The sequence below is a fragment of the Pungitius pungitius genome, chromosome 1 (genome assembly GCF_949316345.1).
Source record: "Pungitius pungitius chromosome 1, fPunPun2.1, whole genome shotgun sequence".
Taxonomy (NCBI): domain Eukaryota; kingdom Metazoa; phylum Chordata; class Actinopteri; order Perciformes; family Gasterosteidae; genus Pungitius; species Pungitius pungitius.
The window spans coordinates 31,568,579-31,594,091 of NC_084900.1; the positions used below are offsets into that span (position 1 = coordinate 31,568,579).

The window sequence follows — 25,513 nt, forward strand, 5'->3', positions numbered from 1 at the left end:
CAGTTGCCCCTTTTTCTGAGGTAAAGGGGCAACTGTAGTAGTAGTAGGATGTGGTGACAGTCAAATACGATGGAATATTCCTCCAGTTATTGAAACAAAGCAAAACAATTTTTAAAGGAATTCACCAATTCTTTTGTCAGTTTAGTTTGTTCACATGAAGACACTTGGTAGCAGAATAAACTGTCCAGTAAATCCCTCTGTGTGGTGAACATGCTAAAGCACAGGCGTACAGAGTGACATATAATTGTGTTATGACTATTAAGTGTTGAAAAACTACTGATTTGCAATTACTTGGTAAAAACATGTCAGACTGTTGGGCTACTTGTAATTAACAATGCATACTGTATACTAAAGCATATGCACCAAACAGGACTTAATAGACATGTAATGTAAATAGAGTATCAGCCAGCCTTAGAGATGATCTAAATGTAATTCCTCTTGTTGAATGTTTTGGAAACTTTATGAGGTCTTTGAACCAAGCGAAGTCAGGGATAGTTTTCCAAAAATAGTGCACGTTTTGCCAGTGTTTCCCACCTTTTGCTTTGCTTTGGGTGTTACAATCCAAACTTCTACAGCAGTATAAATGCCATCACTCGCATTCTGTCTGCAATAGGCCTCTACACGCAGGTTGTCAAAAGACAGCGTTTTTGCTTTGGCTTGTTTCAAGTATTGGTATCAGGGAGATGTATCTGAGACATTATAAACAAGGTTTCACACTATCTATTCAACTTTTTTTTTTTTTTAGTAAGCTATTGTTCTCTTTATTTGTCAAAGCAAAAGACAAAAGGCAAAATTATTGTGTTTCTCTTTCACAACAATGATCAACTAAACAACTACAAACTGAGTGTGAAGACAAACCCTGATTCATCTCCAGGTCAGCCAGCAGTGCACTTGCTTCCATGGATGAATACGAGCTTCTATGAATATGAATCTGAATGTGTTGTAATTTTAACAAAGACAACAAGCGTATACTGTTAGTGGGTTGGACTTGCAGGATTGGTTTATGGCTCAATGTGGTTTGTGTATATTTTCTGTCTTTGGACAGATGCCCCTAATATAAAAAATACATTCAGCATTCTAGTGGAAGAGCACGTAGGCCGTAATTGGTTCATCTAATGACTTTGGTTCAAGTGATTTTTTTTTTAAAGATTTAAAGTCTGTTGTCACACATTTGAATCATCAGCTAAATGGAGGCAGAAACATCCTCAGAACTTTTTAAACATCCTAAAATAAAATTTTGCCATAAAAAGCTGTACCTTTGGTCCCATGTTGTTGTCTATTTTCTACACATATTAAGTGTCGCCAACTTATAAACAATAATGTCTAAAGCTTTTTAAAAGAAAGAAAATATTTCACTGTAGAGGCCTTATCTTGATAAAAAAAAAAACAAGTAAGTTGGGTTTTCTCGTCTTTCCCTTCTAACTCAGCTGAACCTTCAGAGAGGCAAAGCATGATTATAAATGTTATAAACAGTGACCCTACGGGCTAGATAACCGCATATGGTTTATTTGTTTCTCTCAGTGTCATTGTGTGTTATCTATGTTTAAGGCTGCAGTGCATACCACCAGCATCCCAAAAGGTGTGGCACACCACAACAGCTATTTTCACTATGTTCCTGCTATACTGATTTGAAATGAAACTGGTTATTTTCCTGCAAGAGTTGAGAGAAACCTTCAGCTCTTTACACAATGTGTTCGGTGGTCCTTGATGTCAGCATGGTGTGTAAATGGAAGCGGCTTCTCTTTGCTGGTGATGGCTGGCGTCTATTCGCAGGCAAAGTAGTCTTTCAGGGGTGCGAACAGATGCCTGATGACAGGGACGCTCCAGGACCGGCCCAGGAGCTTCTGCCTGGCACCGCGGCCCATGTTGGACACGTCTGTGTAGTGGACAGGGAACCCAAAGATCCTGAAGGGGAACAAACACGCAACCAACATCACAATCTATGTCACAATGGTGCTTAATTAAGCAGTGTAGCTATATAAAACAGTAGTCAGAGCGGCGGGCATTTTTATGTTTAACAATGCCATTTCGACCATTGTAACAGACTAACTTCCGTAAAGGCCTAAATGAATAACGGCAACACTAAAACAAGCAGTGGAGTAGTAACGTTACACAGCTTTCAAATAAACTAACAATTTGATACGGAAAATAATTTTTCATCTACCGTCCATGGTTTTGAAAAGTTTGCTCTGAAGGTTCGATAAGCGCTGAACTAATTGCTCCACTTTCCTGTCAGAGCGTTGAAGAGAACATCAGACTCCAGAATTCATGAGACAGACAGCCAACCAGGGGCCTCACTCCCCACTATACTGAGAGGGACGAGCTACGTTGCTAACTGTCTGTGCACTCGTCACCATAGCAACTGACAACAATCGGTATTATCATTGGTGCTATTGCAATAGACCTTTTTTCACCCCATATCTGGCCCGAACCTGAAATGAGTGCTCCCATAGATCTATGAGTCCTCCCCCTTTTTAATGCTAAAGTTTGGTCTGTCATCCCGCCGGATAGCCTGAATCCATTTTCGTCAAAAACATCACCATCAACAGGGAAGGAATGAAACAACAGATTTGGCTGCTTTTGGGAATAACAAGAACAGTAGTCTGTTCTACTGATGTATACATGATCTTCTGAACCTTATTTGTGTGTGTGTGTGTGTGTGTGTGTAGTTCCTGCTAACCTCTCCAGCTCAGTGCACCACAGTATGTCCTCTTTCCCATTCATCAGGACGGGGAAGTGTTGATCCTTCCCTTGCTTGATGGAGTTGGAGCGGGTAGTGATGGTGCGCACCTTCCCAAACTACAACATGACAAACACACCATCTTTAAGTCTTTCATTCAAAGTGCAAACGGCAAAGAGTGACTTTGCTCTGTGTTCTGTAGCTATATCAAACCTTTGCTACTCTGCCGTGATCCAGACAGTCCTGCAGCTCCAGCTTGTCCATCCCAGAGGCACACAGAGGCCTGAGACGGATACGAGTCATCACATACTTATAGATGGTGTAAAAATATTCACAACTCTGGCAACATATTGTAGCCCAGTATCAAGTTAACAACGTTTTTTTCTTTAAGAGATTGTAAGCGTGTTTCTGAGATGATGATACCGAGTTGTTTTTCCTACCTGTTCATGCCCGGCATGTTTCCCCAGAAGTATCGGGCGCGGTGAGCAGCAGAAACTTCGATAGCATCCATCATCACAGGGTTACACTTCAAAAACAAAACAAAGAGAAACATTTGTTACTCAATTCAACATAATACTCATCCTTACTCATAAATAAACAGCAAGTGATTCACAGAAAAAATCAGCGGATCGAAGAGGAAATCAATCTATATCAAAATAATCTTGCTACCTTGGTTGTTTCAAAGGTGACATTATCTTCTAAAATAAATACTTTGTTGTGGATCAAATCTCTTTCTTTAAATTTTTGAAAAGTGTTAAATTTGTAATTTAGTGTGAATTTGTCTTACCTTGAAGGGCTATCTCTTTAAATTGGAAAACTTGTCTAGTTTTCTTTTCAATAACTTTCAAAATAGTTATAAGATTGTGGATTGTGTTTCGGCGTAATATAAATTTGATTAAATCAGATCATTTTAATCATATCCCCCAAGTCAGGGTTAGGTGTAAAAACAGCTTTCAGGTTGAGGTCTTGATTTACTTTTGTTACTTACATACTTTTACATAATCTTTTGTTCAAAGAACGTCTTTAATTCATGTCCTTGGTTTTTGCCGCCGTTCACGCTGTACCCACCTCCAGGAATCGTGAGATGTCCCTCTTGTCGTTGACGCCCATGGCGACCACGTTCTCAAACATCCAAAAGAACGGCCTGTCCTCTCCTTCTTTGGGTTTAGCCTCGCTCAGCAGACGGTAAAACTCAAAGAACAGCCTCCCAGTGCCTTCTGTTGAAACAAAGGACCATCCATATAGAGATAACATTTTAAAGAACACCATAGGGTATTGGAGTTTGGCCAAAAGAACACTGGGTATTTTTTAGGATTGCGGGGAAGAAAAGCATCTGAAACAGCCTGTAAAAAACATTAAACAGCCTCATAATAAGGAAATTAGAAGGTCTATAGAACTGAGATTAACAGTGATCAGTCGCTCAATGCTCCAACTCTTGAATGCATTGGTGCAAACCAAGTTTAGCTGAAACAAGTTGACTTCCTCTGGCGGATACCTACCATAGAGCCCTTTCCTGGCAGGATTGACGATTGACAGGTCGTTGCAGGGACTTCCTCCGATTACCAGGTCAAATGGACCCCACTCGAGAAGCTGAAAGATACAACAGCACCACCAAGCGTTAGACTGAGGAAGTGGCAGCTACTGCATGAATGAAACAAAACACTAAAATACTCATAATTTTCTGAACAAAAGGCTGAAAACCATTAAGAAAGTTGTTGTTGATGGAATAAAGTATTCCTGGATTCAGGTCCAAATCCTGATATTTACTGCAACAATTTTATCTCTACTTATTGTGTTAAGCCACAGACCATTACTCTGCTGACCATGGAAGTTGTAGCTGTCAAGTGTTACAGATGATTGTTAGCCTTCATATATAACAAGTAACATAGTAACAAATCATTTTGTTACCATATAAATCATTTTACAGCACAATTAGCATTAGATAATCTATTTATAGCATATTTAAGAAGCTCAAACCAGACTGATTTGGTCATTTTAACTTCAACGATAATTCCATAGTGAAATATAGTTGCTAGATAATGTTTTCATTGATTGACAATCAATTACCTGACTCAGCTACAAATATCATTATTCATTTAACAATCAAAGGTGCAAGCTAATCTAATCGAATCTGAACACATTTTGTCCTCCTTCATGCTCTCACACAAGCAGAATGACAAAAGAAAATAACAAAAGAGATGAGGAGAAACACACAATCACTCACACAGTGTGACTAACAAATGAAAGGCCCCCCAAGCAGATTTCAGGAGGCTAAAGCTGCTTTTTGTCCCACATTCTGAACTCACGGCAGCCACCAGATTCGGTTTGGTTCTGCTTTGGTGTTTGAACTTGGGCCACATCGACACTACTATATTTCCATTTCAAAACGTGTATGTTTTGCTACGTTTTCACTAAGCGCCGACTAGGAATTTGAAAGCACCAGGTTGTGTTGCTGATGTGTTTCTAACGAAGCATCTCGGCCAGGTTTGCAAACAGAAATATCTCCAACGTCCACGTGGTAGATACACTTCATCCTTTCCCAAGTTCTTCAATTCCTTTCTTACATTTTTCCTGGTGATGTTCCTGACATCATGGACGTACTGGATCTTTCCTTCATGCCTGACAACACCCACTGAGATGGAGTCCTCGCACACCTCTGAAGCCACATACTGGTCCACCTTGAAACCCAGGTCCCTTAAAACCAGGTAGCCTGGAGGCACAGACACAGATTGCATCACGACCTGCTGCGTTTTAACACATTCATTCACTGGCCGTCTCCTGAGGACAACCCTTGTCCTCACCAGTAGCGATGCCGTCAAACAGGGAAAGGACTCTGATTGGTCGTCTCTGCTCTGCAGGGACTGCTGGGAAAATCTTTGGTTTCTCCTGGAAAAGAAACAAATTGTCTTTGAAGCTAATTCTTATTTTGGATGTGTCGAAAGGTAACATTGTCACTCGGTCTATGTCAATATTACAGGAGATAAAGACTCTGAATGAACTTTGTCATTCGCTCTTTGATACTATTTTGATCTTTAAAAGTCATACAAGGTTAGTTTTTTTGCAGCGTTGTGCTTGATTGAACATTAGGTTGTTTGGGTGTTTTTATTCAGCTGACTTCCTGTGTGCTGCTGATCCAAGGAGACGCAGCTTGTCCTTCCAAGTGCGACTTTTGGTCACCACAAATTCGCAGTATTTCCCGGTAAAAATGCAAAGATTTGAAAAATGTCAGATAATCTATAATGTAGAACTATATACAAATAAAAAAATATGTAGACTTTTTAGCTTCTGCCAAACCTCTGTAGAAAAAATCTACAACGCAACTCACAAACTCCTGTCCATTGTCGCTGGTGAAGAAAATCTGCAGTTTGATGCTCCAGTCGTGGCGCCGCTTCAGGGCGCCGTACTGCAGCGTCGGCTGGCACATGTAGCATCGCCACGGGTCCAAGTAGCGAGCATTGTTAGACGCTCCAGGATCCACCAGGATGTCCAGACAGTCCACACAGAAACACCTGCGGGGGGGGGGGGGGGGGGAGAGCAGAGAAGGTGAGCAGACAGGTAGGCACAATGGTGCAGAAGATACTGGCTAAAGTATTGTGTGTACTGTTACTTTGTGTGTGTGTGTGTGTGCGCGTCAGACCTGCAGCAGTTGGCGTTGCCGCAGAGGAGAACTTCTCGTCCTCCGCAGCAAACGGTGCAGTAGGACTGGTAACCATCGTCGTCGTACATGTAGGACATCTCCAAGTACACGTCCTGAGGGAAAATAAATCACAGCAAGACGTCTGGCTTTAGTGATTATTTAAAGAGACGGCAACACATTTCATTATTGATTTGTTGTGTTGGCCGCTCAATAGGTCGCACAGATGTTTACAGTATAAAAAAAAAGTTGAGTTGAGCGCGGAGCGTTGAGTGTGAGAGTTTGTGAGTGTAGAGCAGCGGCCCCCGACCTTTTTAACTCACGGACCACACCGCGAAAAAGTCCTTTGTTGAAGCTTGGGAATTATGTCAAGAGCGACAATCGCATTTAATTGGCAGAGAAGTTCTGATGTTTTAACAAATCCTGTCAAGTTTTCTTTCTTTTTTTTAATAGTTTTTCCACTTTATTAAAAAAATTATTTATTTGGCAGATTATTTGTGCACTGTGAAATTGCGTTCAGTTCTGTTTTTGTGGTTGAAAATGATTGCTTTTCATGTGATTTTATCCAATTCTATTGTCCAAAAAATAATCAACTGATTAATTCATTATCAAAATTATTGTTAGTTGCATCCTTGATTATTTCAACTTTCAAAATATATCCTTTCGGAAATCTTGACTTGTTATAGAAAGAAAACTTAAAGATGGCTCTATTTAATTTATAGTCGGTGTCCTAGTGCTTTTAGGACTGGACTCAAATGAACGGCAGCAATTATAATTTAACGTGTTTGCCATGGAAAAAGTATTTTGACAAAGAATGCCCCGAATGCAACACAAACATGAGCCGCATACCATGCATTTGTAAATAGTTTTTTTGCATACCTTGCATGTTTGGCAGAGGCCTCCTTCAAACAGCGGGTGGAAGGTTGCAGCTCTCATCTTTCCACAAGAGAGACAGAAATCTACAAAAATGAAACAACATGATTAATAATCCACAAAATAATTCACCCAGAAACGCACAATGTGAAAGTGTGAGTCTTTACCTTCTATACTTCTATTATTCTTGAGAACTTCATTCACCATTTGTTCTGAGAGAAGAAGTAATATATTTTCATCAAGGGATGTTTAAAACACATTCACCCTCCTCCCAGGGACCACAGGACTCTTAGTTTAGTTTTCTGCTAAATTCATCAGTATGCTCAATAATTACCCTACTGTCCATTTAGGTGCCACGTAAAATCGATAGTAAAATAATAATGTAAGAAAATTAGGACCACAAAACAAACAAAGAAACATTTTTTTTTTCATTCCCTTGTAAATTTCCAAAAGATAAAATGCAGGAAAAGTTCCATAAGCTGTATGCAGCACCTCTGCTGTACGACTCCTCCGGGGCGGCCTTGTTCTTCTGGAGGCTGACCCTCGGCCGCTTGGCGCTGGGGAAATACTCTGGCAGGGAAACATCCAGGACCTGGTGGTCCAGAGGGTTGCTGTCTGCAGGCCGACACAACAACAGTCAGACTTCCACCATCGTCTCCTCACCGGACGGCGGCCTGTTGTGTGGTGAACGCTATGCGACTTGTGGCTGGAGCTGCTGCCTTGCTCACCGGCGGTGTGTGTAGGTTTGAGTCCCTCCTCTCCTTTGGGCAGGAAGCCGCCGTTAGCCCAGTCCAGCATGGGTTTCACCTGGTCGTCTGGAGAGTCCGACTCGCAGGGAGGAAACTTCTTCTCCGCCCGGATACTCGCCATCTGTGACAAAGAGATTACAACCTTTTCTCGTAAAGGGATCTAAACAACAGCAAAAAAATGCAGACGCAATAACTGTGCACAGAGTTCTGCTCCGAGCCTTTTCGTATATGAGAACATTCACGAGAACATTTATGTATATATTATTTATGATTCACTCTGCCCAGCAACTAAGAACAAAGTCGGTTGATTTTAAAAAGTGGCGCCTAATCCCCATCTACGCTCACCTCCAGTGCTTGGAAGATCGCCCTGCGGTAGGAGGCCAGTTTGGTGTAGGAAGCCTGGCTGAAGAACTTGGCGAAGGCCGTGATGGAGTCCAGTTTGTCCGCTGAAACCTGTGAGGAAAAGAAAGAGTGGCATCAAACCGAGTACGACGCCAGCAAGTTGGGTGACGTCTCTCTCGCTGGCTCCTTCGGTCGCTCCGGTGTGCTTCCTCCCTCCTCACCTCAGAGAACTTTCCATCTCCAAACCACTGCAGCCACCTCATGCCGTGGCTGGCCTGCCGTTTGCCAGTAGCGCGCCACGTCACCACCATGCCGGGCCACCAGGAGAAGCCCTTGATCTTTCCCCACACCAGCTCGCCGATCCCAAAACCCTTACTGTCCTGGATGAAGGAGGCAGAGGATGATGATGGACATGGTTACCGTTATACCACCACTGATGTATAAAAGTGAGGGGGCGGCAGAATGGGGATACCGGAAAGAGAGAGAGAGATTGATGGTTTCATAGAAAGCTGTTAAAAGTGTTTTTAAAAAAGGCTGAAAGGAGGAACGCTTTCAGGAAAAGATCTGAGTAACAAACACAAATTTGAGCAAAAACCTGAGAGAAGAGATGAGAAGATAGTTGTGAAAGCCCAATGAAGAATGTAGATGCAATCCTTCTCTTCTCTGAACTAGATTGCAATACCAAATGTTTTGTTGTAGAAACGACGTTTTAGCTGACATATGGGTAAAATAAATCCTCTACTCAGAAGTGTCATTAATGTACGACAGTTTCAAAAGAGACGGATCAATAAAACGCAAATGTATTTATCATTAAATGTCCATATCTCTAAAGCATCACAGCATGAATAGTGTGTTTACTTCATTTCTGCTGTTAGCTTTACAATGACAGGAGCACGTTAAACATCCCCAATTAAAAGCATAATCTACATAATCCTCCTTTCTTCTGCTTGCAAAGAAATTCCAGTCGAGCCCACCCTACGTGGTCCTTCAATCCGCCCTGAGGGAGGAAACCCAATAGCTTTGAAAGGATGCTACGCTCCACTGACTTCAGCCCGGGTCGACACGATGAGCCGCAACAGCACGCACACAAAAATACAAGTGTACATGCAGACATGCAGATGAGATGAGAATGCACCACCCACCCACACACAGACACACAAACATGCCTTGTGGTGCAGACGGGTGGTCGTCATGACTTGAATTGAACTTTTGATAAGGAGCAGACGCAGCCCGACTGGGTGAGAGTGTGTGTGTGTGTGTGTGTGTGTGACCACCTGCACTAACACAAGGCCAGATGGGAGAGGTTCTGTGGTCTGTGAAGGCCACAGTAGCCTTCGTTTCTTTCAATCACTGCCAAACCTTCACTTCCCCTTTTTTTAAACAAGTTGCCAGCGGTGCTTTAAGGTTACGCGTACGCGATCGGACAATATTGAGTTTGTGAATACTTAAATGGGTCCACAATCAATCCTTCGTCCTCCTAACACACATCTCACTTTGTACTCTGGTTGGATCTCATGGCTCGATGAGGTGCTGATGCTCTGGGCAGAGTCCTTGGAGTCTTGTTCCATCAGCTCGGGACGGGTGGCCTCTGGGACCCCGCCGGACGTAACCCCAGCCACGCGAGGACCACCGCCACCAGCACACTGATGGAGAGAAACAAGAGATAAGAGATAAAGGTGGAGGTTTATTAGACAGAGAGACAAACAGGAACCAATGAATCCTTCTTATTCGCTGAGGGATGTGGGGTAAAAAAAAAAGAGACTAAACTGTTTTCCCGCTTTGCAAAACTTAAAGCTGTGTAACTACAATAAGTGTGGCGTGGGGTCTAAAAGACATTTTTCACAGCATTTGTAAATGGGAAATATGATGCGGTTTAACGAAGGGCAAGAAGAACTCTGTGTGTGTGTTCACCAAAGACATGCTGGGCTCCTGCTTGCGGTTCTGTCTGCGAGGTTTGCTGTGCGCGTGCGGCGCCAGACCGGCCTGAAAGATGGTTCTGGGCCGAGGCGTCTGTCTCAAACCCAGCTGACTTGCTCCTGACGTCTTGTCCTGCAAACAGAAATGCATTAACACACTCTGTCTTCCAAGCAAAGCTTTAATGAATTACAGTCTGTATGCGTGTGGTCATACCTCGCTGTCCGAGTCCCAGGTAGTTTCCTCCTCCTCTGACTTCTTCCTGCTCCTCTTCCTACTTCCCCCTGAACCTTGGTTACCATCTGAGAACAGAAATAGCAGGGGATCGACACAGGGTTTGACAGATGCCTCATAAAGTAACTCAACTTTTTTAAAAAAAGGTCATTTGCAGTTTGACCAACTCTGGATGAAAAGATCGACATTTTTGTTTTAGTGCGAAAAAATGGTGTCACTCTAGTGCGTTTGCACGTGTGTGTGTGTGTGTGTGTGTAACCTTGAGGCGAGGCGGCGTCTCCGTTCTGCTTCGGGCTGAAGGGGGAGGGCGGCTCCGCTGCGGTCAGAGGGCTGTTGTCATTGGTTAGCTCCACGCCGCTGTCGTTCTCTGAGAGGCCTTTAGCTGGAGGCACGTCTCCGTTGACCGGCGCCTGAGGACAGAGGCGGAGCGAAGGTGACTTAAAAGACTAAAAACTGATAGAAATAGAAAGGCGTTCAAGAAAAGGCAAAGATGTGAAGCGAAAACAAGATGAGATGAAAAGTGATATGAGGAGAAAAATGACTCCTTCTCCCAGGGTGCATTTCAGAAGGAAGAGCTTTCTACAAAGACTAAGAATCTGCTGCTGGCTTAATATTAAAATGCATCTATTTAAATGGAAACTTGTTAAGGCTCACAGGTTTTTAGATATTTAAACTGACCAAAAACATTTTGATATAAAACATAAACATTCTCTAAATTACGGCTGTACCAAATGTCAATTTCTTTACGCTCAAAGCTCTGTTTAGGTTATTGAGATCATGCATTCAAGTGTTGTCCTTGCCATTCAATTTTTATTTCAGACTTGACTCCCATGATACTTTTCCACATGGTGAATGCTTTATGGCTGAAGCTGGAGCTTCACGAGGAGTGTAATGGAGAGTAATTCACTCTAATGAACAAATACTCGGTGGGAAAGCACCTGTGGTTGTCCAGGTCAAATAAGGAAACTCTGCCAATCCCCTTACTGGCAGTTGACCTGCATGTAGCGTGCTGCAGGGAATAAGAGCCAGAAAAAACAAGTTGCTAGTAAAAGGGACGCTGTCTGTTTCCTCATTTTATATTCATATGTCAATAAGATGGTTGACATAGTCATATGCTTAAAGGGATCAACTTGGCCCAGACGGACGTGATCACTATCAGCAATTTCCACGGTATTTTAACTTATATGAAGCCTACTATAACAACTAACTACTAAACCTAAACTAAAGATTAACTGTTTAAGAGAAAGATTAAGAACGCGTTGCCCGTGACAACTGACCTGCGCATACTCGCCACCCAACAAACCCATCCACAGCTGAGGATGATGACGACGCGATGTTTGATGTGCTGGCTGACATCAAAGCTCCCACAAGACGGATTCAGTACACAACAACAAGTTCTACAAACATGACGCTGGGCTACGTGTGCAACCTGTCGAACATCGCAAATTCTTCTAATCCTCGAAGCACAATGGACGATCCCTCTGGCGCTTTTGATGGTTTTCCATCTGTGTCACCAGTTTCCAAAATAACAACAACCTTGAGGAGCGTTCCTACTCGCCACATACCGGATTATTGTACCAGCTTGTGTTGTACATGGGCTGCTGTTTATTAGCTGAGATATTCATTGACACCTGACAATCTGACATGAACATTTTTGTTCAAGCTACTTCTTGTGGGAAAGCACTTAAATGTCAATTGTTGTTCAAACAAAAGATATTCAAACAAAGCTTAAGTATTTAAACCCCATAGCTCGTGGGCATGAATGTATTTTGCAACACAGAGCCACACCCTCCCTTTCCCTTTGGGGCGTTTGGGGTTTTTCATTCAAAACCCGGAAAAAGGTGTGAACACTGACGTTGCAAAAGAGCCCCTAAGCTTTGACAATTGACCTGTCAGAGACTGTCGGGCGTGCCTGCATGTCAACGAGAGGTCAACCATCTGACTCAACACAAACACCGCAGAGATCGTAGCGCAGCACATGATGAATCTGCGAGAGGAATCAGATACCGATGAGTGATTTATTTAGAGAGAGAGCGAACAGCACAGGTGGCCTGAAGGTGAGCAGAAAAGCTTTTTATTAGCTTTACTCTGCCTCACTTTGTCTCTCACCTCGACAGGGACGAAGGAGTGAACTCGCTGTAAAATGTAAAAAACATAAAAAAAGGCAAGGATTTTAGTTTCACACACGATTAGTCTTTCATTTATTGCAAAAGAGCCAAAGATGGAACAAAGCAGACCGCAAGGAGGTTATGGTGCAGCTGTTCAACAAATGTTACTATTATAATCATCATCCTCCATTTACCTGCCTTCCTGGGTATCCATCCCTCCTCCTCCTCTTAGCTTCTAGCAGTCAGCAACTTGCCAAATGAAGCATTAAAGTAACACAAATGACTCTACCCCCCCCCCCCCCCCCCCCCCCCCTCACAATTTTTCTTCCTTTCATTGTGCAAATACTGCGACTACATCCATTTCGTTGTGTGGAACACGGGTCTCATGCATCCTGCGGTCTCCATGGCTCTGGGTGTGTTTGGTAAAGAAGTTTGTTAAGTCTCGCATTGTGCGGCTTTCCCCAACCTACGTCAGACACACACATTCCACACCGAGCGGCAGTCAGGCCCGAGGCGCTCCAACGGGCTGTCAACACATCTTAGGCCTGAATGATTAGAAAGGACAAAAGGCCAACACCGCCCGAAAGAAACGCTCCAAATGAAGTAAACAGTTAATGCTCCGAGAGTGTAATCCTTTGTTGCTCGTTAAATATGCAAACTTGCAAAATGTACAGCAATTTTCAGCAAACATGAAAAAGGCACAGACACGTTGTAAGGAGTTTTGAGTAGGAACTAATTTCTTCCGACGGACACCTTGCATCTGACCTTAGCTTGCTGCTGGTTGTCGGTCGGGAAGAAACACCTGTATGTTCGGGTTTCATCTTCGTCAGCAAAAATAAACAGCAGTAGGCAGGTTTCAACCATTAGAGGGCAGTGACTAAGAATATTTTACTGTAATAGCAGAATTCATAAACTGTAAAAAGGCCTGAATCCACCAGCAAGACATAGATGTTTGTAATATGGTTTGTCACCTTTAGACAAAGATGAGCCACCTGGGTCCAAGCTGTCTAAACATGAAATGAATACCTCCTGTCCTCATGTCACTCATGTGAAGATCTGCCCCTTCGCCGGTTAACAAGGAGAAAACCAAACAGAGAAGGGATTTGAGTTGTGATTCTACGGTTTCTTCTCATGACGACGGAGATGGGGGGGGGGGGGGGGGGGAAGGAGAGAAGGAAAGTAAAGGAAGGCAGATGGTGGAGAGAAGGAAGTGTCCCTCTCAGACGGAGTGACATATAAGACTGAAAAAGAGGAACCAGCAGTAACGTACGACAGGAGCCTCAAGTGTGTGTGTGTGTGTGTGTGTGTGTGTGTGTGTGTCTGCGGTTGTAAGTGGGAGGGTGAACGTGTGTGAGTGTGAGTGTGCGCGTGGGTAAAAGTGTGTGTGAACAGATTGGGAAAGTTCCTGCGTTGCCGCCTGTCAAATGGAACTCGTGAGGTTGTGCTCACAAAATGGGAAGTTGTGCACCACACATACTTTGAGTTGGAGTGGTTTAGCCGCAGTAACATGGAAGCTACTGAACGCACTGTAACAGCAATAAAATGATAAAAGTTGAAGATATAAATACCAGAACATGGGATATATAGAATTAAGTAACATACAAGTTTAAAAGAACAGCAGTGAAAATAGGATCAAATTAAACTTAAAATTAAAAATGCAAAATGTAGGACTTTTCAAATGTGAACTTGGATTTTTTGACAAAGAAGTGTTGAACTAAAATAGATATCAGAGATGAACTATGACCCGTTCAAAACCCTATATATTACTATACCAAAAAAAGGATGACATATATCCTTTTTGATAGTTTAAACTGACTTCGGGACACTAGAAATTATTTTTGTGACAAAAAAATAAGTTAATCTTTAGTTTGTTGCAATAATCAAACAAAGAAAGGCATCAAGGAAGGCACCGTCACCGGTCAGCACTTAATATCAGCAAACTGATTACGGATCACTAAGAGTTATATTCGCGGTCTTTTTTCATCTTTGCTCATTTCGATATGTGCCCCGAGAGTTCTGAGCCTGTGTGTCTGTGTGTGTGGCACGTGCGCACACAATCACAGCCCACGTGCACTCTCAATTAGGGCCACGCAACATGCACTCGTGTCCGGGCATCGGCCTTGGCATCGACACAAAGTCTTTTGAAACAACAGGCAGCTCTGAGAGAGGCTCAGGGAGTGGTCGTGTGTGTGTGTGTGTGTGTGTGTGTCGGACTCACGGTGGCGGTCATGTTGTTGCTATCATCCATGCCAGCAGCAGAGTATTTGTTGGAAGACATGGCTGTTGCAGTTGACTGGTCCAGAGGCTGTGTTGACTCCTTTTCAAACCTGGACGAGACACAAAACAAGGAAGCGGTGAGAAAATAAAGCCGGTCACGTGACCTGGTGCAGTGGATTATTAAAAGTGATCACAAAGATAGGACCAGTTGCCTCAAGCAATCTCTAATCTCCGGTACTTAAAGATCAGAAAGACAGCAGTGTGACTGCAAAAGAAGTGGGGGGGTCGAGGCTCAACCCCAAAAAGAAAAAGACCAGGAGAGCGTGCCGCGGTCCTCTCCTGTTCTCCATAAATGGATAGGAGCATATTTGACATGCCCATACAATCCTGAGGTAAACAGATACAAAGCCCCGTCTGTGTGTGTTTGTGTGTGTGTGTGTGCGTCTGTGTGCAGGAGTGAACTTAATAAGTGACCCTTTATACGTGTGTACATGCATTACGTATGCAGTACTTGTGAATTCTCCTTTTCATAGTGTGAGTGCACATTCTTTGGAGCCCCAATACTGCTGCACATGAATGCATGTTTTAATGTGGATTTAACGCGTGTGTGTTGTGTGTGTTGTGTGTGCGGAGGCACACGATGCGTGCGTCCGTATGTGTGTGCAAGTTTCAGTTTGACTTACGGAGGCGACAGGTAGCTTTGTTCAACAAGCCCGGACGGAGAGAATTTCAGACTAGTTTTTACTCAAATTATCTTCCTGGAAATCCACAGAAACAAATCCCAAGTACAAAATGAAGAAAACGGGGAAGAGGAAAGTGACTGTGTGTGTGTGTGTGGGGGGGGGGGGGGGGGGGGGGGGTAAGTAAGTAGAAACACAAGTATGTTCAACTTATTCCTGTGTAGTCAGCACAAATTAATCCAGTCTTTTGCCGTATAGAGCCTCAAAAACGAACACCTCTGTGTCTGTGTCTGCAAAGAATTACCCGGAAAAATAAAGTTGAAATTCAGCTGGAGTCCTGAAGACAAACTCAAAGCATTCAGCCTTTTAACCTGTTTACCAGTGACCATATTAACTGCAAGACCTTTTTGTGGCATGGTTTGCCGGAGAGAGAAGGAGTTGTTACTTGCGTCCCATTATATGGGCTTTTACTCCTAAAATGCAATGGTTTCACAGCCCTGAGTGATAGCTGTTCACACGTGGTCTGCTGCGGCTCGTCGTCAGTGCCGTCCGACTGAAACACACCGTGTGGGTGTCAGCGATAGGCCACGTGTTAATAGTCCGAGACCAGTGACTTTCCCTTTCACCGGGGTCGGCAGAGAGGTGATGGAGTTCATCAACCACCCACCCCTTCGCCCCCCTCCACCACTTCGAACTTTCACCGGCACGCGGCAAACAGACCAAACAGGTTCCTGCTGAAAACTCTTATTCAGGTTGTTTTTCCTGCAAGGGGGACGTTTGTAGATTCGGTCGCTGGTTACTTTTTGGGATAGAAGACCTCCAGTGAAGTCTCCGTGCCGATCCGACATAATAGTAATTACAAAAAGTCAATAAAATACTCCCAACCCTATATGTATGAATGAATTAACGCTGAATGGATTTCCTTTCACTTCTTGCTCATTCATTTTTTTTCTTTTTACTTGAAAATGCCAATTAAGTTATCTTTGCTGAAAAATGTTTCAGCTTTTTAGTAACAGAAGTGAAAATGAATTACAAGAACCGAGGAAAGACTGAGGGCAGGGAGGAGTGAGGGGCCCAGGAGAAGGGGACAAAAAGTACAAGGGGGTGGGGGGGGGCGGGGGCCTCACATCAAAGTTGTGTCTGGTGGCGAGAGATTAGGGACTGCACTGCGAGAGGGGATTGTTCACTCCCCCAAAGGGAATTCTCCTAAGGGTCCCTCGCTGGGGGGCTGCATTCCTTGTCTGTCATGTACTTTATGGTCCCTTCAGGCTCAGATCGAGTCCTACAGTTTATACATTGTCTACTTTGTTGCCTATTGTACTGACTGCATTCAGACACTATATCATTCATTCAATCACCAGCCTGGATCAGAAGCACCCATTTTGAATTACAACACCAACACCATAAACATCACTAGATTGGAGTTTAAATTACTAGTAAAATATCATTTTATTAGCATGCTATCCATTCCTTTTTGTTTACCGACTCCTTCACTGCACTACAGCTGAAGACACGTGAAGACCATATGTAAGTGTATTGTGATGCATTGATCCGCTTTGGAGTGGATATTTACCCCCCTTTAATTGCTATACATTTTGGAAGAATGATGAAGACAAAAGGTCCAATTGATTGTTACCAGGTAATTGTTGATCCATCTGGGAGTTTCACCCTCTGATCACTTCTGATTCCAAAAACCTGATGCTGATGGCCAGAAACCAGACAACACGTTTGAAATAGAAGATATCTTGCATTAATTAAGCTTACATCAATCATTTACAGGCCCCACTAAAAGTCACGCATCATTCACCAGCCCTCCGTGTACGCTCCTGTTACAGTCCCTGAAGCATATTGTAACTCAACTGTCCTTTCATACAAGCTGTAAATGTCCGCCTCTTTTCTCCTGATGTTTAGCCCGAAGAGCCTCTCACCTGTGAAACATGACGGTGACACAGACGGAACCCCTGCAGCAAACTAAAATGTAGACAATATCATTGGCCCTCATCGGCTAATGATTAAGTCAAAATGAATCAATTAAAGGTACATTATGAACTGAATGAAGCAGTTTAGAATATTACCAATTATAAAATGCATGCTTTATATCTAAGCACGGGGCTGAAGAGTTGATGAGAAACTACAGGCTGCAGTGAGAAAATATAGCAATTATTAATGTTACACTAATACTAAGATTGCTTTTTTATCGAGCCATGTTATGTTTTTTATATCATTAAAAACCGACAGTATAAATCAATTGAACGGAGGTCCCTAAATTCTGAATATTTGATTAGATTTTTTGCTCTTATTGGGTTGAATATCAACATATATAACATTTACATTTGCTTACTTTATTCATCTAGAGATACATAACAGGTCTAATAACTATGCATCTAGTGCCATGGAAATACTGACACTTAATCGTTGAATATTAGAAATGTCTTGAATGCTAAATCTGAGGCAAGTTGAGCTCTTATTGTGGCATTTTTCTTGGAGAGTGAACAAATAGTATTGGTTTAAATGTGGTAAATGCATGCATGAATAAATGCACAAATATATATGTAAGTGTATATTATCAATAATAGTGATAGAATATCTGTATTTAAGATATGCCTATATTGCCCTTGATGAACCGGGTGACTCCTCCCATTCAATTCCCACCACGTGGCTTCTGTCTGCCTTTTAGACTTGGACAATGAATGACAATACTTTCTTTTAACTTGTCGGAATCCTCCATCTGGCCCTGCCAGCGTGACAATACGCTTCAATCTCTAGTGACAAATCACCGAGTGACCGGAGAGCAGAAATCCAAGACGCAGGAAGTTCATCCGGTGAACCTGAACCGTCCGAACACGTTCGAGCGGTGCGAAAACAGGAAACACGCTCAGTGCCATTCCCACAGTGCGCTCCATAGAATGCACGCAATACGGCTGCAAGCCGTAATAACGTTACTGTGGGAATGTGTTAATAACGCTCTAAACACGCCACTCGGAACAACGTTAAAAAATAAATAAATAAAAAAACACGCACAAATAAAGATTATAAGAAAACAGTCTATGTTACTTAAAGTTACTTAAAACGTGGACTCAACTTTGCGAGGAGGGAGTAATAGAACGTGCTCTACGGGCATTGAAATTGATTGGTAGCACATGTAATAACGGCGTTATAAGCGCAACACGAAGGCACCACGAGGGTCGACGTTGTTATTTGAATAATGGGTGGTTGCACCGCCTCGGGTCCGACATGTGTGCAGCGCTGCTGGCCGCACATGGGCAGCGAACTAACTACTTTTACAAGTGCACGATGGGAGGAAGAGGGGAAAGCCCTCCATGGCGGGCGAGCCGGCCTCCGCTAACAGCGTCAGAAAGGGGTCAAATAGAAATATACACATATCAATTATAAAAATGAGGGGTTTTCGAAAAGAAGTTCTAATGACTCGCTGCAACAACAAAACAAAAAACCGCCCTCCCCGGTGAGACACTTACATAACCATCCACGCTTCTTACACGCGTCCAGGGCTGGAAAAGAATGACACGGAAGATGTGTCGCTGTCTGCTGACTCAAGGTTGAGGGGAAAAGGAGTTTTTTTAAGAAACAACCACGTTGAACTTGAAGCACACAGATCAGGAGTCGGTCCAGTCCTCTTGCATGTGTTGTTCACTCTGTTGAAGCATGCTGCTGCTCTCTCTCTCTCTCTCTCCCTCACGCGCGCCCTCTCTCTCTCTCTTTCTCGCTCTCTCTCTCTCCCTCACGCTCGCCCTCTCTCTCTCTCTCTCTCTCTCTCTCTCTCTCGCCGTGCATTGGACTGAGCCTTCAAGTAAGTTGAGTTGTGTTGTTGTGTTCAAGGTGACAGCTGATTGGCTGTTGAGAGCTCCAGGTTTCTTCAGGTGAGAACGTCCACGCCCACTCTCCAGTCTTCAAATAGTTTACATAAAAGACTATTAAAAGTCTGCATTTTAAATATTCTTTCAATAAAGTTAAGTAAAGAACAAATTAATCAAGATAACAAAGGAACAAGTGCTCATTATGCAATGAGCCATTCCAGATTCCAAATGTACATAAACTAACTGGATTTAAATGATTGAGGAGTTAATCAATTATTGATTTTAATATTGTAGCTGGTAAAGTCAGATTCCATCACCATATTTACTTGTTATGCTGCTGGGTAGTTTAATACATAATAGTATATGATGATGTATTTTTTTACTTAGTACACAAAACTACTATAAGTACAAGTAACTAAAAATTGTACTTATTGAAATACATATTCTCAACTCCTCTTAATTACATTTTTCAAATGACAAATGAATGTTTTCATTTTAAACTTATTATACTTTTTTAAGTTAGTCTAAAGTCTAAAGTTGTATGTATTATAAAAATAATAAATTCAAATAATCTCATCATCTTGCATTCACGGGTTTTAATTGATTCATTTTTGTTTATAGGAAACTTTTATGAAAAAAATAAAATATATTTTACTTCAATTTGTCTCAAGTTAGGTTGTAAACACGGAGCACTTGGCCGCGCATGCGCACAAACGAACCAGGAAAAGGAGAGAAACAGACAGGAAAGAAAGATGCTGCTTCATTTCACTAAAGACGTTCTGCCGGATTCTGTCAGCACCGACTTTCAAAACCTCAACAAACTCAACGAACAGGTGAATACACCAGGGGTTTCTTTTTTTAACCAACATGAATAATAGTAAAGATCTCCATTGTAGTTGTCGCTAGTGTTAAGTTAGCTCATCTGAGCTGCATCTCTGGGCTCAGCTCGTTTCTGAGGTTTTATTCTCTGTAGACGCATCTGTGAACAGCTGTCGTAGTTTTTCATTTTTCAAAGACGAGTGAAAAGGGAGACATGGTTGTAAATATTCGGGATTGATCTCGTTTTCCATAGCTATCAGTAAACGCCATCTGTTGTAAAATCACGTGACCATGTCACTGGTGGAAGAAGTATTTCAGATGATTTACTTACTTACGGTGGGAATAATCCGGGAAGAAAAGGGAGTGTAGGTGTACAAAGTGTGTAAAGGGACCTTCAGACTATTTTTGGATGGATTTGGAACTAGTCAACAGTTTCTATGTGCACATACAGCATCATTAGTTGGCATGTATCTAATGTAATCAAAGTATTTCATTATATGAAGCTGAATAGAAAGAAACACTTAAATACTCAAATAATCCCTTTGCCCCTATCGACAGAATGTCCCCATGTGAGATTCCTGATGATTAAGCTTTTTTTTAAATGAAGCACTGATCAAAGTAGCGTTTCTCTAACAAACCAAACACAGATTTAGACATTAACAAAGACTTTCATGTTTTGATATTTTGCAGCAATTTCATCGTCTGATAGAGATTCTGTTCCAGTTCCTCCTTGAGTCCAAAGAGGTGAGCACGCACACTCATCCAATGTTGTTGTCAATGGGACTTTGGACTCATGGATCAGCCACGGTCACTGAACCATGTGGAAAAAAATCATTGCCTCTCCTGTTGTGTGTGTGTGTGTGTGTGTGTGTGTGTGTGTGTGTGTGTGTGTGCGCAAATGATTGCATGTATCTCTGTGTATGCATGCCTGTGTGAGCAGACGGAGAGGTTCATGCAGCTGCTCGGCGAGTTTGCAGGGGAACATGGGATGAGTGCCGGCCCTCTGAAGAACCTGATGAAAAGCGTCCTCCTCCTGCCGCAGGGTGGGTACAGTTTGCCTCGATCTGCCTTAGATATTGACTGCGTCCTGCTCTCAGTGATAACTTAGGTTCCCGAGCACGGCCCGTCCATCAATCAGAGTGGATCGACCCCTGATGAATGTTAGTCCTGGTGGTTCGGTGGCAACTTGAGTTGAATGTATAAATGCATGTGAATGGGTGATTAATGATGCTTTGTGGAGCTGGAAAATGAGAAAAGCGCTACACAAGTACAGACCATTAATGTAATGACTAAGAATAAATTTAAACTTTTAAAAAGTGCAATCCATCTCTTAAAGTTAGATGAGTAGATCAATACAACTTATTGGTCTCTTTACTGAAACATAGAAGAAAGTGTATCTTGAGCCCCAGATACCTACATCTGGTTTAATCTGTATAAAAGGTTTCAGCTCATAAACCCAAACTATAAAGCAACATGCTTGTACTTGTAGTGCGATGTAATACAGCCTGTACAAAGCTTCTGTTTTAATGTGTGTTCACAGCCATGTTTTGAATTGCAGCGCAACCCTTCACTTGAAACTAATGAACGTTTTGTCATAAAGTTACAGAAAGGCTTCTGCCGCATGACGGTTTCTTTCTCTCATTGACGGTGATTCTGTCTGCTCTCCCCTCAGGCGCCCTGAAGAAAAACCTGACAGCTGAGCAGATTAAAGAAGACCTTTTGACACTAGGTATACATCCATAATCTTTAAAACAGGAGTGGTGTAATAAAGAGGGTTCATTTTAAACCGAGGTCGGGTAAAGCCGCTCGAAGGTGTCCTCTCACGAGGGCCTCGTCATGCAGATGGAGACGAGCTGTCACAGCATTTCTACTCAACGCTGTGAACATTTTACACAAGAAACTAAACCTGTTCTGTTGATTCCTCAGGACTAAGCGAAGAAAGGTCGGCCCACTTTTCCCAGCAGGTAACTTCCCCCCCCCCTTTTTAAAGGCATAATAAACAAGTTCATTTCAGCATTTATAATATGAAGATGATCCAGTACATGAATCACATTGATTGTACTGTTTCCTATCCTTGTTTAACATTCTATGATCACTGAAGTTAGTTTGTCTCCTGTACTTTGCAGTGGGGGGAGCACTACGCGGCGCTGTCCAGGCTCGGCGTGGCACAGACTCTGATGGTCAATCAGCTCGTTGACATGGACTGGAAGTTTGGAGGTAAGACGAAGCAAATCTCAACATGCCACGATATTCAGCTACAGACAAAATCCTAGTTTCCCTTCAACTCCATATCTGCCTCATTTAAACTAATCCGATGTTTACAACTGATGGGTCTCAATGTAGGCGTCGTTCTCTAGGAAAACCACCTATTGGCTTCTTAAGACTCGCAGGTAATAGAGACGCTAACATTACGATGCACTCATCTTCATGTTAAAAGACACAGTGCTTTAGTAGAACTGTGGAGAACCAAAAAGTCTAATAGCTTGTATGTGTGCTGCTTCTCACATCGGGCTGCTACTTAAACAAACCATCTTGCACAATGCTGAATGTATGTAAAGTTTGTTAGAAAATTAGAAAAACAGCTTTTGAATCCCTGAGCTGACTGGGCTTTTTGACCATAGTGGTGGCATTCAAAAGTAATCATCAACGAGTTCTTTACACATTACAAGTGAGTTTTGGGGCTTCATGAAACACACGTTAGGATATAGGGAAGATCAACTCCAAACCATGGTGATGTGTTAACACACCATGTTGTTACTCAATGTATTAGCAAGTAGGTGCCCCTTGATATACTGAGGAATAAAATCCTCCCTCTAAATGTCCTGAAATATGCACAACAAAAAGGTTTTGCAGAGCTCGATGATAGTATAGAACATATTTCTTTTTTTAAAGCTGTACAACATGGTTATGCACAAAATAAAATAAAATAAAAAACGTAATGTTTAATAATGTGTTTTCCGCCCCATACAGTGACTGTGGGCACCAGTGAAATACAGAAAGTGGGCAATATCTTTCTGCAGGTTTGAAAGCTCAGTACACACACACACACACACACACATCCCTACACACCATTTTGTTCAGTTTTGTTGAACACAGTGTTTTTGTCCTCCTGCAGTTAAAGCTTGTCGTCAGAAAGGGGAATTCCACTGAAAACGTCTACATGGGTGAGCGACTGTTTGCTGTTACTTCCAAAAAGAGCTCTATAACTGTTCACTTAATGCATCGTTTTGGCAATATATTAATATCTCAGAATGAATGAACATTTTAATTAAGACAGCCAGACAATGGCAAAGTGAAAAGTCGTAAGATCAAGTACAGCGAAAGCTGTTGGAATATTTAAGGTAATTTTGAAGATAACTTAAATGTAAACATGTACAGCTGTCTTGCTTTACACGAGCAGAACATCTAGCATCAGCACTGCGTCCTGTGCGCTAACGTTGATGGAAATGTTACCATCTTATTTTTTGTTGATCTGTTTGAGATAGAGAGACCTATTCTGGAGCTGAACAATATTACTGTTTGATCTTGTTTTTAACGACTCATTTCAGGATTGATGTAAGACATCCGACATGTGTCAGAACATGTGTCGGTAGATTTTGATGGTGAACAGCTGGAATTTCATGCATGCTAGAACCGCTTCTGTGATCATAACTTGTGCATGAAGACGCCAAGAATGAATGAAGAAACGATTAGTCTGGGGGATTGAGCTGGTTCTGTGCAGGAGCCGTTTGTGCAAAAATGTTAACTATCAAGCACTTCTCATGTTTTAATCCAATCGGTGCAGGCATTTTTAATGCCCAGAGTTCTTTTCCAGGCTGGCTTCTACAACAGCAAATGGAGAAAAAAACAACTCTTTGAGCAGGATTAAGATAATCTTGCTGTTCACTCAAGGTTTGTTTCTTGTTTTCTTTACTCATCTTTGCAGAATTGACGCTCCCACAGTTTTACAACTTCCTACACGAGATGGAGAGAGCCAAGGCCAGCATGGAGTGTTTCAGCTGAGTGCGAGTGTGTGTGTGTGTGTGTGTGCGTGAGTGAATTTGAATGTACGACCATGTGTGTTCATGCCCGGCTGTGACTGAGGAGCGGTGTGTGTCATGTATTCCGTGTGGGTCTGTGTGTGGCCCTGACTGAAGCTCAACACATTTAATTTGCTGGCAGACATTTCTACTCAAATAAACATGGATTAAAAAAAAAGAAAAACTGTTTTCTCTTTGATTTAACTGATCCACCCTGTCATTGTCAAACATATGTTTGCATCCAAATCCAGTAATTTCTTCTTCACGGTAAAACAAGGATAATTTATATTAATAGGAGACAACATTTGCAAAAACAGTTAAATATGTTAATAATCTTAAAATGTTATCCATGCTGTATTATATTGTTATATAACACGGCACGGCAATACCACATCAAATCTTCCTGCCATCAGTCTGCTTTGGGTCGTTTATGTGCTGACTGACGTTTAGTGATATGAGTGAGCGAGGTGTTCTTCTCTCCCAGTAGAACACCCGACATGTTTCCTCAGATGCGCATTTTATCATAATTATTGAGGAGGCAGATTGCTCTTTCATGTGTCTCCAGGTTTCACTTCACTGACAGCTCCTCCTCTCAGGTTGATGTTGTAGTAATCACCCTGCCGCACCAACGCATCCTAAAAATAAAAATAAAAAGATCGGTGAAATTGCGGTAAAATTTCTCCCCGTCTCCGTTTCTGTCTGCTGTCATTTTGACTTCAAGCGGATGCGACCCAGACGCCTCCGGTCAGCACCGCGTTCATCAGCCACTCCCTTCATGTCCACCGCCCCCCAGCGTCTGGACTCCGTGGGGATTAGGCCTTTATCCGACCACAGCATCTATGTCCCTCTAGTATCCTACCTCAGGGTGGTGGAGTCCCAATTGCCAAAGACTTTTCCCCCCCCCCATTCCAAATTTAAGCGTAACAAATGACTGTCAGTCTCTCCCACGGTTTGAATAGGATTTCCGATTAGGTTACGTTCACATTTGATAACATTCCCAGTAAATCATCACATTATTGGATGCCACAAGACGTTTGTAAGTATTTGTCCACTGATCCTTTATATGCTAAAACAACTTATTGGTTACACACAACAAAACACCTGGTTTCTCCCTGACTCTGCTCTCTCACGCCCCCCCCCCCCCCCAGGCCTTCTCCTGGACTCACTCTTATCTAACTTTCACATTCTTTCACTGTCTTCTGGAGCACGTGTTCTCCCTCCCCACCCCCCCCCCCCTCTCTCTCTCTCTCCCTGCGCCTCTCCTTCCTCTCCTCGTGTGGCCCAACGTGTTACAACATGATATCATGACTCAGCATAATAACGTGCCATGATTAATTATTATAATTATACGTTTTTGTTTGTTTGTTACACTTTGAGGAGCACCGACAAGTGCCACATTGTCCCGTTAGAGGGGGGCGCTTTGTTGCCG

General features: G+C 42.6%; 2 protein-coding genes across 2 annotated transcripts; one reads left to right on the plus strand and one right to left on the minus strand.

Annotated features, from left to right (window-relative positions):
• Positions 1–160: 160 nt before the first annotated feature.
• Positions 161–19,143, minus strand: dnmt3bb.1 (DNA (cytosine-5-)-methyltransferase 3 beta, duplicate b.1). Its single transcript, XM_037480363.2, has 22 exons — positions 18,908–19,143; positions 14,753–14,861; positions 10,686–10,836; positions 10,409–10,494; positions 10,190–10,327; positions 9,772–9,921; positions 8,500–8,658; positions 8,282–8,389; positions 7,916–8,057; positions 7,680–7,802; positions 7,355–7,399; positions 7,194–7,273; positions 6,318–6,430; positions 6,006–6,189; positions 5,482–5,566; positions 5,245–5,390; positions 4,180–4,270; positions 3,749–3,897; positions 3,121–3,206; positions 2,894–2,963; positions 2,681–2,799; positions 161–1,905 (listed from the first exon to the last, which is right to left on the minus strand). The coding sequence occupies exons 1-22, from the start codon at positions 18,913–18,915 to the stop codon at positions 1,764–1,766; spliced, it is 2,484 nt and encodes an 827-aa protein (XP_037336260.1). The 5' UTR covers positions 18,916–19,143; the 3' UTR covers positions 161–1,763.
• A 785-nt stretch (positions 19,144–19,928) lies between these two features.
• Positions 19,929–24,278, plus strand: commd7 (COMM domain containing 7). The gene is made up of 9 exons (XM_037481019.2): positions 19,929–20,079; positions 20,756–20,809; positions 21,006–21,108; positions 21,738–21,794; positions 21,992–22,029; positions 22,192–22,282; positions 23,036–23,085; positions 23,181–23,229; positions 23,991–24,278. The coding sequence occupies exons 1-9, from the start codon at positions 19,999–20,001 to the stop codon at positions 24,065–24,067; spliced, it is 600 nt and encodes a 199-aa protein (XP_037336916.1). The 5' UTR covers positions 19,929–19,998; the 3' UTR covers positions 24,068–24,278.
• The last annotated feature ends 1,235 nt before the right edge of the window (positions 24,279–25,513 follow it).

Coding starts and splice junctions, on each gene's coding strand:
- dnmt3bb.1 (XM_037480363.2), bottom strand. Junction 3,207..3,748: donor ACATCTCACGATTCCTGGAG/GTGGGTACAGCG, acceptor TTGTTTTTGAAG/TGTAACCCTGTGATGATGGA. Junction 2,800..2,893: donor ATCACGGCAGAGTAGCAAAG/GTTTGATATAGC, acceptor GTCATGTTGTAG/TTTGGGAAGGTGCGCACCAT.
- commd7 (XM_037481019.2), top strand. CDS start 19,999: ATGCTGCTTCATTTCACTAAAGACGTTCTGCCGGATTCTGTCAGCACC. Junction 20,080..20,755: donor TCAACAAACTCAACGAACAG/GTGAATACACCA, acceptor GATATTTTGCAG/CAATTTCATCGTCTGATAGA. Junction 21,109..21,737: donor CGTCCTCCTCCTGCCGCAGG/GTGGGTACAGTT, acceptor CTCTCCCCTCAG/GCGCCCTGAAGAAAAACCTG.